The sequence below is a fragment of the Ambystoma mexicanum genome, chromosome 3q (assembly GCF_040938575.1).
Source record: "Ambystoma mexicanum isolate Mex_15411 chromosome 3q, UKY_AmexF1_1, whole genome shotgun sequence".
In the NCBI taxonomy this organism is placed as follows: Eukaryota; Metazoa; Chordata; class Amphibia; order Caudata; family Ambystomatidae; genus Ambystoma; species Ambystoma mexicanum.
Window position 1 is genome coordinate 214,168,204 of NC_090926.1, and position 19,719 is coordinate 214,187,922.

The following is a 19,719-nucleotide window of genomic DNA, read 5'->3' on the forward strand; positions in this document are numbered from 1 at the left end:
ACTGGCCTTAAGACAAGCTTCATTTTGGCACAACCGCCGACTTGCTGTGACTTTCCAAGGCTGCAGAATCCCAATGCCCGGGGGCCCCTGACCATCATTAAGTACATTGTCTTCGTAAGTGTGAATCCGGCCAAAACATTGTGGGCATCCAAAGGACACTAAAAGGGATCAAGTAACTTCCAACCTGAGCTGTCTGTTCTAATTTGGAGCTCAGAAAAAGGCGCCAAAACCAGAAAAGGCTGCTGAATCAAGGAGAATCCCTTGCTGCCAAGTCCCTCTCCCAAGTACTGTCACAGAAGCTTGCCAGAACTTCTCCCTTTCGTCACCACGACCACGTACCAGGAACAAGGGTCTGGTACACTGCAACAGGAAGGCACCCAGCTGGAACTAAGTCTACAATTCTCAGATACTGCGGAGCTAGGGGTACATCTACCTTTTGGCAATTGTGGGGCTTCCTAGCTTGGAGAGTACTATTTTAAACCCTTTTGAATTGACTTCAACTCACCTGCACTGGCCTCCCAGCTTGTGCTTCTTCAACGTGGCACCTCTTGGCTATTTTAAAACATTCAAAGAAGAGTGCATCAGAACTTTGAACTGGCCCATTGACTGACTGTCCTAGCTCCCTAAAGACTCCTCTTCTGAACCTATTAGGTTTGGCAGTGCTTGTTTCCCTTACATGTTTTAATTGTTGCACTATTATTGCTCGGATAAAAGACTGCCTACATCCATATAGGACAATCTGTTTTTCTACTTACAAAGTATGGTCTGATCGGAGTTTAACTTTTCCCTCCTTGAAACTCAATATTGTAATGGTGATCACAAATAAGTGTTAATACTGACCAATGTGCTGGAATATGTGTAGCATAAGAATAGTTAACTCGCCTACTTTATTGCTCTTGTTGAATTTGAATTGAATCCTAACTTTGGGATTAAGGTTACTGTTAGTGACTGCTTTTTAAGTATTGTCTAATTATCCTTGTGTACATATAATATAATATACTATAACTAAGTGTGTAAGTTTACGTGGACACCTATATTTACTAATTTCAATGTACAGCTCTACAGCTCACATTACCCCTCTAAGGATAAGACTGGCTGCTCAGTCACTCTACCAACTTGTGTGCTACAGGCCTATATTAAAAGGTGGGTTACCTAATACCAAGAGATAAGTCTTGTAAAGTCTCACACCAGTAGGAATATACAGATTCTTACCGAACACTCCCTAGCATAGTAAAATGACCACAAGAAATCGGCAATGTATAACTTGAAAGTTTCAATATGTTCGCAACATCATGCATATGTATTTTGTTATAAGGTTAGTAAACAGCTCTTTAAAACCCATTTGTGGACTGGAATATGAAGAAGTGCCTATTGTAATGGATTTTTTCAGTTTGCAAATTCAAATTTCTTGAAGTATGTGTGCTTATTCTATCTCTTGCTTTATGTTCTGAGTTAATTACCAATGCTTCCAATAGTTTTGTCTTTTGTTGTACATGTTTTCAACTGGTCCTCAGTTAACTGGTTTTAATTGTAACATATCACTGTATAAAATAATATGTTTATGACCCAAAATGTCATCACATTTAAAAATGTCTTGTATTATAACATGAATGCAGTCATTATGTTGGAGACCAGGATTCCTTTGTCCATAATCAATAGTTTCATACTTATTTTTCTATAAAGTCACTCTTTCATAAGCATCTTCTCCAAATAGTGCAGATGCTTCGATCGAAAATAAAAGTAAGAATATGGGGATTTCCTCAAGTTTTGTTTTCTTTTCTGACAAAAATGTGTTGCTTTGTCGAATGGTGATTCGAAGTTTAAAATAAAGTTTAACATTAACGAGGAAATTATGAAGATTAACACATTAAAAACAGGGATTGCTCTAAAGGCTTAAGGTCCTTAAGTCGTACAAAGGAAAAATGACATTTCACAGTTCCAGAAAGTTTGCTCATAGTGTTTAATGGGACAAAGCCAATAGTTCTCTCGCAGTTAGGGGGAAAAGGTAAGCAAGTAAAAATTCGGGCCTACTGGTGTGCGAGTGGCGATAACCACCTAGCGGAGGAGTCTCAAGAACCCTGGCACAAGAGTTACAGACCTTGCTCCCAGCTCCAGATGCCTGGACAAGGGTGGCTGGAAAGTGAGGTCCCACGTCACAAGCGTAATGAAGTCCAGGTTAGGGGTGCAGAAGGGGCACACAAAAAACTCTGCACACTGAGCCAGAAGGCCCATGATCGGGGTCACAGAACGCTGGGACAACTACTTACTGTGCTGGCTTTCGCAGAAATAGTCTAGGGTGCATAGTTGAGGTTTTTGTTTGGGATTAGGCCCAGCTAGAAGGCTGCAGAGACTCATGTCAGTTGGAGCAGAGTCCATACGAGTTCCAAAGCCGTCTTATGAAGACAAGACACAAGGAATAGTGCGTAACAGCAGCCCAGAAGCAGAGAACAGGACACAATAAGTAGGTCACAGATAGCCCATGCGCAGATAGGATTAGGCAGCAAGAAAATCTTCAGCAAAGGGAAACTGCTGCAGGAGGGGGCACAGTGTCCCACGATGAAGCATGTCAAGATGGAGCAGCAGCAAGCCAGTCCGTTCAGGCACATCAGCTGCTTGGCTCAATCTTATCCAGCGATAACCACAATGACAGGTAGGCTTCTAGAAAAGCAATGCAGGCCTGGGGTTCCAGTGATTATTTCTCTCCCATGGCCCCATAGAGTTCAGAATGTGCCATTTAAATCTATTTTATCTGAAAGGAAAGAAAATATCCTTCAAAAGAAGAACAAGTTACTTACCAACTGGTAACGTTCTTTTTACTGGATGTTCCTCCAACGTATTCCACATCTTTGACATGTAATGTGCACAGCTGTGCAAATGACATGTCTAAGATGTGGAATACGTTGGAGGACACAGTCCATTCAAAAGGATAAATAGGAAGATTATGGGAACATTTGGGATTTTTCTTTAATGAATTGTATAGATGATGCTGCTGGCCAAGATTTATTTGTCCTTCTCTTTCTCCTTTCATGTACGTTAATGTACAAAGATTAATGAACTAATGTAATTCACTGTCAAAATATTTGGAACTGAAATAAAATAGTTTTAATAAAATGTTTTAAAAATAATTCCAGGTTTAATTGTTTAAGTAGACTAGTCGAAATGTTGACCATACCACAAGGAGAGAGGCAAGGAAAGGGTAGGTTGAAGCACTTTAAAGGAATTTACAGCACCCAGACACAAGGACAGCCATGATGCCACCATCACTGGCCTCGGGACTCTCAGCTAATGGTGCTCAAGCGTCCGGTCAGCGCCGTTTCACAATAGCCCATTGTCAACATGGCAATGGCGACACGAACATCAGTATTTTTATTCGGAAAGAATGTACATATTTGCAAACACTTTGTGAATACAAAGGCCCTGCACTTAAAGACCCTTTTCCCATTAGGCAAATGAGCCAAGAGATTTGACATAGAATGGCATGAAAATGGAGGTGTAGCACCCGGCTGCCCAAAATAAATCTACAAACACTGACCAGAGAGGCAGCCCACTCTGCCTGCACAAATTGGTACCTGGCCTGCTGGTCCTGCATGTGGTGCCCTTGATGCTCCCAATGCTGTCGCCACGTGTGAGAATGGAGATCCCACTGAAGCTACTGGCTTTAGTGACCGGTGGACGCATACTACGAATGGAGCCATCAGAGTCGGTGCTGCACCACGGCCTTGGCTCCGATGACTTCATATCACTGTCTGTACTGCTCTGACGGCTGCTGGCGGCTCGGATCAAGCCATCCCGGTGAACTCTGCAGGGACAGGAAAAACAAGCACCACAGGAGTTACTTGTGAGGGCAAAAAGGAAGGCTACTAACCAGTCAACAACGGCGCAGAAATAAATGCAAGACTAAGGATCCAGCAATCAGTTTAGGTACAATTGAGAAAACAACATATGCAGAACTTGGAAAATTGCTGCTAATAGACTACAAGAAGTGTCAATCGTGGATTTAAGTTAATTCTAGTAAAGTACGCATATTGCTTAAAAAAGTTCATAAGGCGACTACTTAATCGCCATCTCTGACAACCAACAAGCACCCTAGATACGTTTATTAAAGGTCTCAATACAAAGTTCTTAATAATCAGTCCAATGTTTGACTTTACTTTACCTTATGTTAAGCATCTCCCTTTGTAATTCTACAAACCCACTTCAATTGCAAACCAAAACACTGCCTCATCACTCGAACTCCCGCCGCCTTTTCAACATTCAGGTCCCCAGAGTTGCCCCATCAGTCGAGGGTCTCCATATCCAAGCTTTGCTAGGTTTTTAATGGCAAACCTTACTATGTGGATTCAACCTCCATCAAACTGATCTGATGTTGGCTTCTGCAACTATTTAAAGTACCAGGATGGCAGAATCAAACCAAATATGGGAACATCCTCATCTCACACACTCATTAGGAAGGAGGCCCGACTGGAGGACAAAACTCGATTTTACACAGATGGGTGGTAGACTCATTCAAACGCAAAATTGCTGAAAGGTATCCAAGGCTGAGGAATTGGCAGACCCCTTCACAGTGAGCTTTGAGAGGTTACAAGTGCGGAAAAAGTTGTAGATTATGCACCATGACACTTTGGGACTTAGGGTCCCTGGAAGTAAGGTGGGGCAGCACTTGTATTTATCTGCATCTCTAATGAGTTGCAGGGCTCGAGCTTATTAGGCACAAATCAGGAGAGCAATGACAAAAGCGAAAAGGTTCAGAGACAGTCTCTTAAGTGCTACAGCTGCTGATAGAATACAGGATACAATCAAACAAGTACTGAAAGCGTTCAAGTCATCCTTTAGACATCAATGTTTTCCTAGTTCCACATGAAGGATTCATAATTTACACGACAAATCTAGGTGAAAATATTTGGAAAGAACTGTACATTTCTATTAATAAAGCTCTGTAATTGAACCACTATACACCCAAGATGGCTTGCAAGCCATGCTAAAAAAATGTCAGATTTGATCTTTTGTTTGTGTGGCATGGTATGGTTCACATTGACTTTCAAAAGTGCTGTCATCATTTTGTCATATGGTTTGATTTCAGGATGGTGGCTATAATCTAAACTGTCATCTCACTGTCTACTCTTTACGACTCGTGAATGCAATATTACAAAGCAAAGATTACAAGACAGATGAAAAAAATGCTATTCCAGGTTTGTCATGAGGACTTATTACAAGATTCTGGAAAAAATCCCAAAATGCAACCCGATAGCCTAGAAAGCAATTGTGATGTGAGCCAAATTAAAGTGTTCTCTGTAGGTTTCCTTAGAAATTAAATAAAAAATGTGTTTTCTATTTCTATGTAAAGTTCCAGGTATGGTTTCATTTGAAAGTCGGTTAGTGCTCTCTCCTAGGAAGGCAAATAGTGCAGAAACGTTTCAAATGTTGAGAATATCATGCATGGTACATACAGAAAACCAAGAACATTCAAGAAGGCATGTACTGTTATTTTAATGCAGTATACACTTCTTGGCAACATTGTACCCATCATTAAATATATTTTGTTTGCATTAACAATGCTTTTTGGGTCACCTGCAGGTATTTAGAGCCTTCAAACTCAAACTCTCATCCTCCAAACTCTAGGGCTGCAGGAGCCAAGCCTTCAGGTTCAGCGATCCTGGGTCGTGATGCAGGATTGTGCCTCCTCCTCTGGAGAAGAGATCCGCGACCACCGACAGCTTGACCGGAGGCGTCGCCGACAGGCTGAGAATGTTCGGGTACCAAATCTGCCTCAGCCACGCCGAAGCGATGAGTATTACCCTGCAACGGCACTGTTTGAGTTGATGGATGACTCGCAACAGGAGAGGCAATGGAGGGCACACGTACAGAAACAGGCCTTTCCACGGGAAGGAGAACATGTCCCCCATGCTCCCCGGTTGGTGGAATCTGCTTGCAAATTTTGTGGCATTTGGAGTTTGCTACAGTCAAACAGTTCTATCTGGGGCCTGCCCCATTTGATGAAGATGCGGTCCACCTGGTCCTGCAAAACTCCCTGCTGAGGGACTCAGCAATGGTGTTCTTGACTCCCGCCAGGTGATAGGGGATGAGGAACATCTCTTGCTCGATGGCCCAGTGCCACAAATCCTGCGCCTCTTTTGGAGAGTGCCGGGGATAGAGTGCCCCCCTGCTTCCTGATGTAGAACATCATGGTGGAGCTGTCCATGAAGATCCTCACCACCTTGCCCTTCAGGGACGGAAGGAAGGAATTGAGGGCCCATAACACTGCCCGTCGCTCCAGGATATTGATGTGAAGATCCTTCTCCTCCACCTGCCACTGGCATGAAGGCATCCGGTGTGGGCTCCCCAGCCCTCTAGGGAAGTGTGCATGGTGACCGTCTAGTGGTACGGGGGGGGCTTTGGAACCCTGTGCTGTGGGCGATGGGCGTGGACACCTCATCACCGCATCGCCCGATGGAACTCCGGACACCTGAACCCAGAGAGCGTCCAGGAATTTCTGAACGGGTCGCATCAGTAACCACCAGAGCCGGATAAGATAGATGCAAGACGACGACATGCCGAGCAGCAACTTCATGGTCTGCACTGTGGTGGTCTTCAATGACGAAAGTTGTTCCACCTTCCCCAGAATGGCCGTTACCCTCTCCTCCGTGGGAAACACCAGGCAGGAGACCGTATGGAGTCTGGCTCTTAGGAACAGCACATTCTGTGATGGTGTCAAGCAGGACTTTGGATAATTGATGGAGAACCCCAGATCCACCAGCAGCCGGACAGTCGTCTCTGTGTGTCTGATGGCCAACTCTCGTGAACTGAGCCGGATGAGCCAGTCGTGGTACGGGTACACGTGTATCCCTGTAGACGCAGATGGGCCGCCACGGGAGCCAGACACTTCATGAATACCATGTGGGCCGATTTCAGGCCGAAGGGGCGGGCCTTGAACTGGTAGTGCTGTCCCTGCACTACCAAGTGGAAGAACATTCAGTGCTTCCTGTGAATGGGGGACGTGGAAGTAGGTGTCCTCCAAGTCCAGCGAGGTCTAGAAGTCTCCTTCTTCCAGTTGACCGAGCACCTGCTGCAACGTGACCATCCTGAATTTTTGGAACTTGAGGTATTTGTTGAGATGTCGCAAGTCCAGAATGGGCCACCAGCCCCCAGTTTTCTTTTTGACTAAAGTATCTGGAGTCGTTGCGGAACCAGCTCTATCGCCCCCATGCGCAATACAGCCCGTACCTCCTCCAAGAGTTGAGGAACGTGCTGCTCCTGCCGGGCCACTGGAGGGATCCGCGGACACCTGTGCTGAAACTCCAGGGTATATCTGTCGGCGAGAGCGTCCAGCACCCATCTGTTGATGGAGATCTTCTCCCACTCGCTGACTAATTCTATCAGCCGGCCTTTGGGGGCTCGACGTCTTGGCTGGTTCAATCCTGCTTCTGTGCCTGCGTTCTGACTTGAGGGCGATGACGGCACTGAGCATGTCTACTGTACTCCTTAGAACAGCCTCTGTAGGCCTCCTGGTTCGTGCACCGGGAGGGTTGACGGAACGACGAGGAGAATCCTTTCGCTAATCTGTCCAATTTTCCTCTGGAGGCGCGAAAGGAAGAGCGGTGTTGCTGGAGGGTGCCAGGGCCACGAGCCGTATCTGTATGAGCTTAGCAGGTCTGCAGGGACTAATCAACGGCCTTCCCAAAGAGTTTATCCCCATCGAAGGGCATGTCCAGCACCCTCGTCTGGACCTCCTGGTGGAAAATTGTGGACTTCAGTCAGCCTCGACGACGGAGGCAGACACTGTTCTCCAGCTGCCAGAAAACTGTGTCGGCGATGTCTAGCACCACTGGAATGGCATGGTCCAAAGCCACCTCTCCCTCCTGGAAGAGGGCGATCGTCTCCGTCCTCTTGTCTGGCAGGAACTCCAGAATCGGGCCCAGATTGTACCACAGCTCCCCGTCACAGCTAGCACAGATCGCCAGTGCGTTGGCCGCCTTGATGGTCGACGCTGCAGTTTATTTATTAGCATTTTTAAAGCGCACAGCAGCCCAAAGGCATCATGGTGCTGTTACAGGAAAGAGTATGTAACAGTGATAAGAAAAGGAGCAATCACATCTGGTTACAGTGAAGAAAAATCAGTTACATGCATGAAGGAGCTGCAGGTACAGTAACAGTTATTCAAGCATACTTAGTTACAATTGTGAGAATCAAGGGAGATCAAAAGGGATTGGGTAGGTCAGTTGAACAGGGCGATTTTTATCTCTTTGCGGAATAGCGCAAGGGAGGTCTCGGCCCGCAGGGCATTCCAACGTTTAGGAGCAATGTAGGGGAAGCCTATACCTCCTCCTTTAGCCTTTTTTTACTAGGGGTATGCTAAACTGGTTAGAGTTGTGTGTCCTTCTGGGGCGGGTGGATGTCTCTCGAATTATGGTTTCGGCGAGGTAGGAGGGGGCAGAAAGGCTGAGGCTTTTGTGGGTTAAGGTAAGAGTTTTGAAGGTTATTCTTTCCTTAACCAGAAGCCAGTGAGCCTCTCTCCTGGCTTGGGTAATGTGTTCTCTCTTGGAGATGTTGAGGGCCGCTCTAAGCGCGTTATTTTGTACTGTCTGGAGCCTGATAAGGTTTTTTGCAGTGGTGCCTGCTAGTAGAGTGTTCCAATAATCAAACTTTGTGCCAATGGTGGCTCGAGCGATGGCTAGGCAGTTTTGGTTAGTGAGGAAAGGTTTAACTGCATTTATAAGTATGGTGGTGTGAGCAGAGGCAATGGCACTGACCGGTTTGTCCATGGATAAGGTGGCATCTATATATACACCTAGGGTCTTTACAGATGGGGAGACAGGGATGGTGGTGTTTTCAATGATGAAGTGGTCATATTTGGCGTCCATTTTGTTCAGATTTACTTTAGAGCCTATGATAATGATCTCGGTTTCGTCTCCATAGAGGCATAAACCGTTGGTGGCCATCCACGCCTGGATGGTAGAGTAGATTTTGAGTAGGGCTGCCGAGTCATGGTCGTGGAAGCCTGTAAGTGCGAGGACTTCAGTGTCGTAAGCATAGTTTGTGTAAGCTATGCCGAGGCAGTCAATCTTGTCAAACAGGGGTTTGCTAAACAAGTTATAGATGGTGGGAGCAGTGGATGATCCCTGCGGCACACCGCAGTGGATGGTGGTAGGGGCAGTGTTGGCTATGTCTGAAAAGACTTTCATTGCTCTACCTTCCAAGAATGAGGTAATCCATGAGGTGGCCTGATTGGAGAAGTGGGCAGCGTTGGTGAGGTGAGAGTTTTGTGATCAACGAGGTCGAACGCAGCAGATAGGTCCAGTAGAAGTAAGAGGGCTGGTTTGCCTGTGTCCATTATTTTGATGATTTGGTTCTTTAAGTCTAAGAGTGCAGTTTCCGTGCCATGGCCTTTACGAATTCCTGATTGCCTCTTGCCTAAAATGGAGTGGGTTTCAAGGAAGTGCTGGATTTGATTATGGGCAGCCTTGTCAAGGATTTTGAGGAGGAACGGGAGGGCCGTGATAGGACAATTGTTGTTAGGGGATGAGGGGTCTAGGGATGGTTTTCTGAGGATGGGACGGACCCAAGCTTCTTTGAGGCTGGTTGGGACGATGTCTGAGGAGAATGATGCATTAATGAAAGCTGTGATAAGTGGGGCAAGGGAGTCAACGCTATCTTTAATGATGTTAGGTGGGCAGATAACACCTATGCATGTGGATTGTTTGATGTGTTGTATAAGCGCAGTGATTTCTGTTTCAGAGACCTATCTGAATGTGAAGAGGGAAGGGGGAGGCTTCTGGTTGGGGGGGGTAGGTGAGTATGAGGGGTCTGATTTAGGTAGGTTGGTGCGCTGGGTTAGAATTTTAGCTTGGAGGAGTGAGATTTTATTTAGGAGTGCTTCTTGTATACTGTTGCACCAGGCTTGGTCTTTGGTTATCTCATCGGGGCTTGTCGGTGTGGAGGTGAGATCCTTGAAGATGGAGAATAGTTCCTTTGATTTGGAGTTGGCTTTGGAGATGCGAGAGTTGATGTTATTGGATTTGGCAGTGAAAATTGCTTTTTGTATACTGAAGAGGTATTTTTAAAAGAGTGTCTAGTGGTTTCACAGGGGTTACATTGCCAGTTGGATAGGGCAGTTTGTTGGCGCGGGGGCCATTAAGTCATCAGTGAACCAGGAGTTGGTGTTCATGGATTTTTTCTCTTTTTTGCCTCAATGGGGCAATGGTGTTGATGGCTTTCGTGAGGGTGCTGGGGTAAATGTCAGCCAGGACCTTGATGTCTAGGAAGGGATGACGATTCTTGGCCGTGAGTTTTTTAGAACTTCTGACCAGGGCAAGGGGCATGTAAGTGAGAGTTTTAGTGGTGGTTTCGGTGGGGATAGAAAATTGGATGCAGTTGTGATCTGTCCATGGGTAACCAAGGTTTGATGTTATGGGGACGGAACAATTGTGTTCAGCCACCCAATCTAAGGTGCGGCCTTTGGAGTGGGTGGGGTCGGTGACTTGGTGTGAAGCCTAGGCATGGAGGAGGTGACCTTGGAAGTCAGGGGGTGTTCCAGGTGGTCTATAGATAACGTGTATGTTTAAGGTGTCATTGGCTGATGTGGGGAGTTTGACAGAGAGGAGGTTGGTATTACCTTCCCAGGTGTGGTTGCAGAGTCTGACAGGAAGTTCGTTTCTGTGGATGAGGGCAACACCCCCTCCTGTGTCGTGTTTCCTGTCCTGGCGAAATATGGAGTAGCCTTGAGGAAGGGCGAGTGTGATTGCAGGGCCAGAGGACTTGTTCAGCCAAGTTTCTGTAATGTTAAAGGATATTTATACCGTGCACTATCACCACCGGAGTGGCCCCCCGGCACTCTGGCGGATCTGAAATAAAGAGGGCAGGGTGTTGCGGGCAAGAGTTAGTGGGGATAAGTGGGAAAAGTGCAAGGGAGCAGTGATGTCCTGTTGGCAGCCGCCGCCCGGATAACACCATTGGCTTGGGCTTGGTGTGTTTCCTGGTCGGCAAACGTGGGCTTGGGGTGTTTGCTGGTCGGCAGACGTCATGTGCTGTTGTGTGAGTCTATGTGTGGTTTGTTTTGTTGTTGCTGTGTAGTGAAATCTGTGCGGGTGGTTGTTCTTATAGGTTTTGGTTGTATTAGTTTAGAATTTGAGAGGAGTATGCAGAGGGGTGAAATTGTTAGCGGGTTGGTAGACTTGGCCTGGCTGTTTGGGAGCAAGGCGCTAGGCTTGTATTTCTCAAGGTGGGGTGCGCAAGCATTTCCAGCTCTTCATCTGTATCTGTGACTTGTCGACACCCCTGAGGCCTTCCCACTAGTTGCCCACCCATAATCATAGACCATGTTAGAGTTTGGTCCTGCCGATCTCGGTCCGATCTGTCTGTTAACATGGTAAGCATGAGTTTGTGGTTCAGTCTCAATCTAATTTGGTGGGATTAGCATGGGGTTTTATACTTGTCCTCGCGCTGGAAGTCTGTGTCTTATGAGATTTTTCTGGTCTCTCGTTAATGTGGGGTTTTCCTTGGTCGGCTCTGGTGTTGCCATTCTCATCCTAGTTTCTGTCATCCTGGTGTGTCTTTCCGGTTTGTCGTTTTATAATTGTTTAGGTTGTGTCAGTGGTATTGAAGAGACAGGTTTTAAGTAGTTTTCTGAACTGTAGGTGGCCTTCGGTGTTTCTTATTTGTTTAGGGATGGTGTTCCAGGTTTTTGCAGCCAGGTGTTAGGAGGATCCTCCTAGTTTTTTCTTAAGGTATGGTTTTAGTTCTAGGCGGATTTCGTTGCTTGATCTGAGAGGCCTCGTTGGCTTGTACTTTCTTTTGCAGAAATTCAGCTCCCTGTCCCCTGATTGCCCTGTGCGTTATGCACAATGTTTTGAAGGTGATGCACGGTTTGATTGGGAGCCAGTGTAGTATTTTTAGCGCTGGAATGATGTGGTCTCTTCTGGACAGTTTTAGGAGGAGTCTGGCTGCTGTATTTTGGATGCGTTGTAGTTTCTTCATGAGGTTTTCTGGCATCCCCGAGGTAGAGGCTGTTTGCGTAGTCGATTCTTGACATGATGAGGGCGACCATTGTGAGTGTTTTGTGGGTGAAGGAGAGGAAAGGTAGGACTCTTCTTGTTGTGTGAAGGAGGAAGAAGCATTTCTTGACTACTGCATTTATTTGTGGTTCTAAGGTTAGTTTGTTGTCCATTAGGACTCACAAGTTTTTTTACTACCTTAGATGGCGTTGGTGCGGTTCCTAATTCTGTTGGCCATGGAATGCAGGTGGTGTTCTCTTGATTATTGGATATGATCATGATTTCTGTCTTTCTTGGGTTAATTTTCAAGTTGTTGGAGCTCATCCATTTAAAGACTTCTTTAGACATTCAATTAGGGTTGAGTGGTCGGTTTGATTATCTTTGATTTTGTAGATAATTTGGGTGTCGTCTGCGTAGTTGTAGCATGTGATTGGGCTTTCTGCAGATTCTGATTACTGGAGTCTGGTATATGTTGAAATATAGTGGTGATGGTGAGGATCCTTTGGGTACTCCACAGTCGTTAACTCATGGAGTCGATTTATAGGGTTTAAGCCATACCGTTTCTGTTCTGTCTGTTAGGAATTATTTAGTCCAGACTAGTGCCATGTCCGTTATGCCTATGTCTTCCAGTCTTTTGATTAGGGCGTCATGTCTGACTGTGTCGAAGGCTGCGCAGAGGTCGAGCAGGATCAGGGCGGAGGTTGTGTTTGAATCTGCGTTTGTCTTGCGGTCGTCCCAGATGGATAGTGCTGATTCTGTTCCTCTGGCGGGTCTGAAACCGACTTGTGCTTGGTCCAGCAGGTGGTGTTCTTCTACATATTCTTGGGTTACTTTGTATACGTAGGTTTCTAGGAGTTTCGCCGGGTAGGGAATGTTTGAAATTGGTCTGTAGTTGGAGAGGTCTATCACATCACCACTTATGTTTTTTAAAAATGGTTTGATATATGCTGATTTGAAGGATCTTGGTACTGTCCCTGTTGCGAGATAGAGGTTTAGGAGGTTTCTGAAATATTGTGATGGTGTTCCTTTTGTAAGGATTGCTTTGTAGATGTCAGGGGGGCAGGGATCCATGGGTGATCATGCTTTCTTGCTCTGTTTTACCAGCTTTGCAAATACATCTGCTGATATTTCAGGGAAGTTTTTGAGTTTGTGTTGTGGCTGTTCTTTAAGTCCGGTTGGTTGAGTGTTATGATTGGTTGGTTTGTTTTGGATGATTTGTCGGATGTCGTTGATTTTGCTCTTGAAATGGTCTGCCAGGTCGTTGCAGAGTTTCTCTGAGGGGATTGGAGTATTGTCGCAGCCAGGTGGGTTTCTTATTTCCTTAATGATGTTGAACATTTCTTTCTGTGTGTTGCTGGCATTGGTGATTCTGTCATCATAATGCCTCCTGTTCGCTTTTTCTATTTCCTTCTTGTATGCGCGGATTTGTTTCTGGAACAATATTTTCTTGTCATGGTTGTATTCTTTTCTCCATTCCAGTTCTATCTTCTTGTTCTTTTTCATTTTTCTTAGTAGCGGGGTGAACCATTTTGCCATTGCCCTTTTTCTCGAGGGAGTGAATGGTTTTTCTGGGGGTGATGTTTTCAATTTTAGCAGCAATCCACTTGTGTAGTAGCTCTGCTTTCCCGTCTAGGTCAGGCATCTCTTGTTCTGTAGTTGAGGGTTTGGTAATCTCTAGTTGTTCCATTATGTTGCTTGTTTTGACGGTTTTCCAGTTCCTTTTTGTGATGGCTGCGAGCTTGGGTGGCTGGGTGAGGACCTGTGTCGGTAGTGTTATCACGAATGGGATGATGAGGTGGTCGCTCCACAGTATTTGTATTGGTGGTGCTGTGGTGATAAGTTTTTTCTTTGCAAAGATTGCGTCGAGGGTGTGTCCTGCTGAGTGGTTTGCTCCTTTGACCAACTGTTGTAGTTTTATGGTTGTTAGTGAGTTTTGGGAGCTGGCGTGTTTTTCTTCAAACCAGATGTTGAACTCCCCCAGGATTATTAGATATTGTTACTCATCGGTATGGGGAGTGTGTAAAAACAGACCAGTCCTCTTGTGCTGGAGATTTGCTTGAAGGAGCTTGGGTTGGAGCCTCCACCTGAGCCACCTCTCTGTGAGGGAATGAACTCTTTAAACTGATATGACCACCTGCTGAACTATACAGACAAGGGAACCGATCAATCAAAAGAGCGGGGAGAACACACTGCCACGGACCCAGCTGTAAAGAAAAGACAAGAGATGAATATTCTATCGGATTCAACCCTGGCTTTCCCCAAGACTATTACCCTTAATAGAGTACCTGAGTGAGTTCCCCTTAAGCCACAAAAAAGGACCTGGAGCAACCTATAAAGCAGAAGAGACTTTAGATACTAGCTAAATGTGAAACTGCCCAATGATGGTAATCAAGGAAATATACTTTACCACTGGTGGAGGTAAGAGTAGTGCAAGGAATCCTGGGCAACAACGAAAGTATGAAAAAAAAAAAAAACTGAAGGTTAGTAGGGGTAGCTATCCCCAGACGGAACGAGGGTCGCACTGGTTTCTGGATGGTGCACCACAGCAAAGCGTTCCAAAAAGCACTTAAGAAATGAAGCAATGTTATCCAAAGATGAGGTAACAGTTCGATGAAGACAGGATTTCAAAATGAAGAATTGTTCTTACCAGTGTTATTCCCCAGAAGAACGGAAGCACTCTGAGGAATGGGTTCAAGAGTCGGTGGCCAAATGAGAGATGGTATTCAAACAGGAAGTAGCAGTAGCAAAATCACAATCCAGGAGTCCAGGAGCAGGCAAAGGTCTGGTACACGAGTGGTCAGCAAACAACAAAATCACAATCCAGGAGTCCAGGGAGCAGGCAAGGGGTCTGGTACACAGACGGTCAGCAAACAAAACCAAGACAGGATCAGGAATTAGAAGACCGTGTGCAGACAAGGTCGGTACACGGGCGGACAGCAAATAATACCAAAGTAGATTCAAGATGTAGGAGTCTGTGTGCAGGCAAGGTCGGTACACAGAGAAAACAGGAGACTTCCAGAATTAAGGTACAGAAGTAGCACTTCAGAAAATGCCGGTTGTAACTATAAACAGAAGCAGCGTTCTGAAAACCGCTGTGGATTAAATACAACAAGGAGGCGTGACGTAATCGAAAACGAGGCTCCCGTATTAATGCCGGGAACTACAATCCATGGCAGGTTTTCTGGGAAATGTAGTTTGTCGCAGCTATTCGCCATGGCAGCTGCCAGTGTGAGAAAAAAGGTGCATGACGGCGCCGTAGCCCCTTATGAAGAGCAACCACTTTCTTGTCCCTCTTTCTGGCCTTACATAGAGCTCCCCAACTGTCCTTGTTAACACGGGAGACTGAAGAGGCACGAGGCAGACACCGGGGAGTGTGATGCGGCGAAGGTCGAGGTGTAACAGATATTCATGTTTGAGGGCTAGGTTGGTGATGGCTTCTATGAAGTTGTCGACAAAGGATGTGTCGTATGTCGGTGGTCTGTACACCAGAATGAATGTGATGTTAGTTTTAGGGTTCACTGATAGTGGTATGACCATGGTTTCACAGTTGAGGATGTTGAGAGGTTCGTCTGTTTTTATTTTCAGGTATCCTTTCAATGCCATCGCAAGGCCTCCTCCTTTTTCATTTTTCCTGTTTACCTGAAGGCATTTGAAGTTGGTTGGGAGGCAACTTTGAAGTGTGATTTTGTAGTTGTCGTCGAGCCACGTTTCTGTGATGAATAGGATGTCAATGTCGTCACGCAGAAGGTCAAAGATCTCAGTTGAATGTTTAGACATGGATCTTGCGTTGATTAGGTTGCAGTGGAGTTTGAAGCTGGAGTTTGGCTTCTGCTTGATTGTCTGTGTTGTGCTCTGATTGGCGTTGAGGTTTTTTTCCAGGTTGATATCTAGTTGGGGTGTTCGTACAGGTGTCTCAGTGTTGTCGACGAGTTCCTCTAGGTTTAGTATAGGATTTTTGTTCTCATCTGGTTCTTCTTCCCAGTTTGGGGGTGTTGGGTTGCGATTCCTCTGGTTTTTGTGATGTACGGTGTTATTGCGTCGATTGTGTTCCTGTTGGTTCTTGTTTTGCCTGTTCCTCTTCTGCGTGGTTCTGTTTGGTTGTCCGCTGTTGGTTCGTGGGTTGGGTTGGCTCGCTCAGGTGATTGGTTTGTTTGCGAGGTAAGGAGTTAGGTAGAGTGATTTCTCTCTTCTCTCTGCGTTGGTTTAGTTGTTGGTTTAGTTGTTGTTCCTGTTTGTCGGAGTGTGCTGTGTAGCTGTGGATCCTCTGTAGTGTTTGGTTGTGTTTGTTCCTTCTGCTCTTTGTCTTTCCTTTGGTCCAGGTCGTTTGCACAGCATTTTGAGTGCAAGCGTTTTTGTTGCCCTTATTTGCTTTCGTCAATGAAGGTTGTCTGGTGGGGGATTTGGGCTTGGTCTGTAGGGGTTCCTGTCAGTTAATATTGATGGCAAGTACAGTCAGTCATTGTCTCGGGTATGATGGAGTTTGCTGGGTTGTTAGGTTCAGGTATCCCAATGGGTAACCCTAATGTGGGTCTCTGAGGTTCGCTGCCGTGGGCTGCCTAAGTCGTTTTAGGAGGGGTATAGCTGGTAGCTATAAAGTCCCAATAGGAGTAGCTGACGGTCTACTGATGCAAACCTTAGTTTCGTACAATGTGATTTTGAAATAGAACCCCTGCTAGATTGAGAGATCTGTGTAGTGGGAGAGACACCTAGGTATGCAACCTGGATATCATACAATGGAATTTAAGAGTGGACCCCCTGCTAGATTTCAGAGACCTGTATAGTGGGAGAGAGGCCTATCAGCTCCAACAGATTGATATGGAGTCTGGACTCCGACGGAGACCAACGACCGCTGACTGTCAGCAGGTTGGCATGAGCTCCCCATCCCGTGAGGGATGCATCCGTCACGATCGTCACCTCCGGCCAGGGAAGCCAAAATGGAGCCCCCTTCATCAAGTTGCCTTCGACGGCCCACCACAGAAGGTCCCAGGCGACCGAGGGCGGCACCTGAACCGGGTCCGACATCCTGCCGGAGGACTGCGACCATTGCGTCTTGAGTGCCCACTGCAAAGATCTCATCCGCAGGCGAGCCTCTGGCACCAGAAGAATGCAGGATGCCATGAGGCCGAGCAACCTCAAGAACTCGAACGCTGGGAGCGTCTGGGCATGCTGAAACTTGTGCACCATCTGCTGAATGTGAAGAGCCCTCACCTGGGGAGGAAAACACTGCCCCAGGGAAGTGTCGAGCACTGCTCCGATGTACTCGAGCCGCTGTGTTGGCGTCAAATGGGACTTCTTTAAATTGAGGGAGAAGCCCAGCCTTTGAAGGGAGTGGCAGGTGACGGACAGATGATCCAGGACTTGCTCGAGAGAGCTCCCCTGATCAACCAATCGTCCAGGGAGGGGTAGACGTGAATCCCCCATTGCCTGAGATGCGCTGCCACCACCACCATGAGCTTGGTGAAAACCCTCGGGGCGGAGGTCAATCCGAACGGCAGGACCCGAAACTGAAAGTGCGAGTCGCCAACCGCGAACCTCAGGTACTTCTTGTGCTTGGGATGGATCGGCACATGGAAGTAAGCATCCTTGAGGTCGAGTGACACCAACCAGTCCTGAAGCTGAAGGGCCTGGAGGACTTGAGAGAGAGTAACCATCTTGAACTTGTCCTTCCTGAGGAGTTTGTTCAAACCGCGCAAGTCCATGATGGGTCTCAATCCCCCGTCTTTCTTCGAAATCAAAAAATAAGGGGAATACCATCCCTTGTTCCTCTCCGCTACAGGCACCAGTTCTATGGCGTCTTTCTCCAGCAGGGCTTGAATTTCCTGCACAAGGAGCGGATCCTGACTCTGCAAAGAGAGGTTCCCCGGTGGATTGTCGCGAGGCCTGTGCCGAAAGGGAAGACAGTAGCCCTGGGTTATGATCTCCAGAACCCACACATCTGAAGTAATGGCTTGCCACTCTACAAGATGCTGCGCCAGCCTTCCCCCCAACCGGCGAACCATGGGACATGGCCTCATGACTGAGAGGGAGCGGCTGCGGTGTTACCTGAGGGCAAAGAGGCAACTGCCCGAGCGGCCTTGGCACCACGGGTACCCTGTCGTCCACCTCTGGTACCCCTGCGCTGGCCTCTTTGACTGCCAGCTCCTCTCGCTTTACTGAAGGACGAGTAATAGCGAAAGGAACCACCCCTCCACTGCTGTCCGCTAGGACGAAAAGGCAGAGGTTGGCAAACTGCAGCGCCCAACGACTTCGCTGCAGCTTTTGAGGTCTGCAACCTCTCAAGGCTCTCGTCAGCTTTGCTGCCAAAAAGGTGTTCACCGTCAAAGGGCATGTTGAGGAGCCGGGACTGCACATCAGGAGCAAACCCCGACTTCCGCAACCACGCAAACCTGCGTATCACGGTGCTCGCCGCCATGGACCTACTGACGCATTCAGCCAAGTCCAAACCCGACTGAACGGACTCACACATGGCATCCTTACCATCCTGGACCATAGCAAGGAAACCATCCCGTTCGTCCCCTTCGGGAATATGTTCAGCCGCTAACGCAACACAGTTCCACAGAGTGTGTGTGAAACGAGACAAGGCACAAATGGAGTTGGCCGCCTGAAGCGCCATACCACCAGAAGAAAACCCTTTCTTCGCCCAGCCATCAAAACGTTTGTCGTCCCTATCAGGAGGGATGGTAGGGTACAACGCCTGCTTTGCCGGGGCCGTGGCCGCCTGCACCACCAAACTCTCCAGAGTGGGGTGCCTGGTCAAGTAGCAGGGGTCGCTACTGGCTGGACGGTATTTTCGCTTCAAGGATCTGCCCACCGCCGGGAGACTCTCCGGAGCAGTCCAAGCCGCCGCCACCCTTCTCTGTAAAGCCATATGGAACGGCAGTACCGGGTCAGTTGGGGGACCAACATCAAGGATGTCCGTTAGATCATCCTGCACAAACTCCCCTGGGGGAGCAGACCATCCCAAGTACTCAGAAACCCTAGCCATAAGGCGCCGGTACGAGGAATCGGCATGAGAGCCAGGCTCAGGCCTACAAAACTCCACCTCCGGAGAGGTGTCCAGTCCACTGGCATCATGCAGTGACTGCCTCAAATTGTCAAACTGACTATGGGCCGAGACAATTTCATCTGGAACCTGACTAGGAACCAGGCCATCAGAATCCTCATCCGCCTCTGAAATATATTCCAGGTGGCGAAAAGAAGGCACCCGAGAGTGCTTGCTCTTAACCAGAGCCTTCCTAGGGGGTTCCACCGTGCCACGGGGTACCTCCGACACGAAAGGCGTCGATGGAGTCGAGCGAATCGGCGTCGAGAGAACAGGCATCGGCGCCGAGAGGATCGGCGTCGACGTCGAGGAAATCGACGTCAGATGCAGCGCCGCCAGCATCGGCGGCGTCGACACAGCCCTCGAAGCCGGAGCCCCGAGCGTGTCCCTCGACGACCTGAGCGTGGACGGCTTCGACGACTTCCTCTGAGCCGGAGCCTCGAGAAAGCCTGTCGACGCCCTGGACGCCTCAGACGTCGATGTCTTCCTCGAAGACCTCACAGGTGCACACGGTCTCGAACGCGTCGAGGACCGGGACCTGGAACGGGTACGTCGAGAACGAGTCTCCTTGTCCGAACGGGACCTCTCCCGTGACGACCACTCTTGCGAGCGGTGTCTCTCGGCCTCTCACGACCGACCCCACTCGGGGGCGCGGATGGCTTAGTACCCTGCGACTCAAGAATCACCAGC

General features: G+C 47.6%; 1 protein-coding gene across 6 annotated transcripts in view; it reads right to left on the reverse strand.

Annotated features, from left to right (window-relative positions):
- Nucleotides 1–19,719, reverse strand: part of R3HDM2 (R3H domain containing 2) — a 2,186,793-nt gene that overhangs the window by 892,967 nt on the left and 1,274,107 nt on the right. For all 6 annotated transcript variants that reach the window (XM_069653574.1, XM_069653576.1, XM_069653575.1 and 3 more), the window contains one exon: nt 3,570–3,799. In XM_069653574.1, the coding sequence (XP_069509675.1) occupies nt 3,570–3,799 (230 nt within the window). The remainder of the gene's footprint in view (nt 1–3,569; nt 3,800–19,719) is intronic.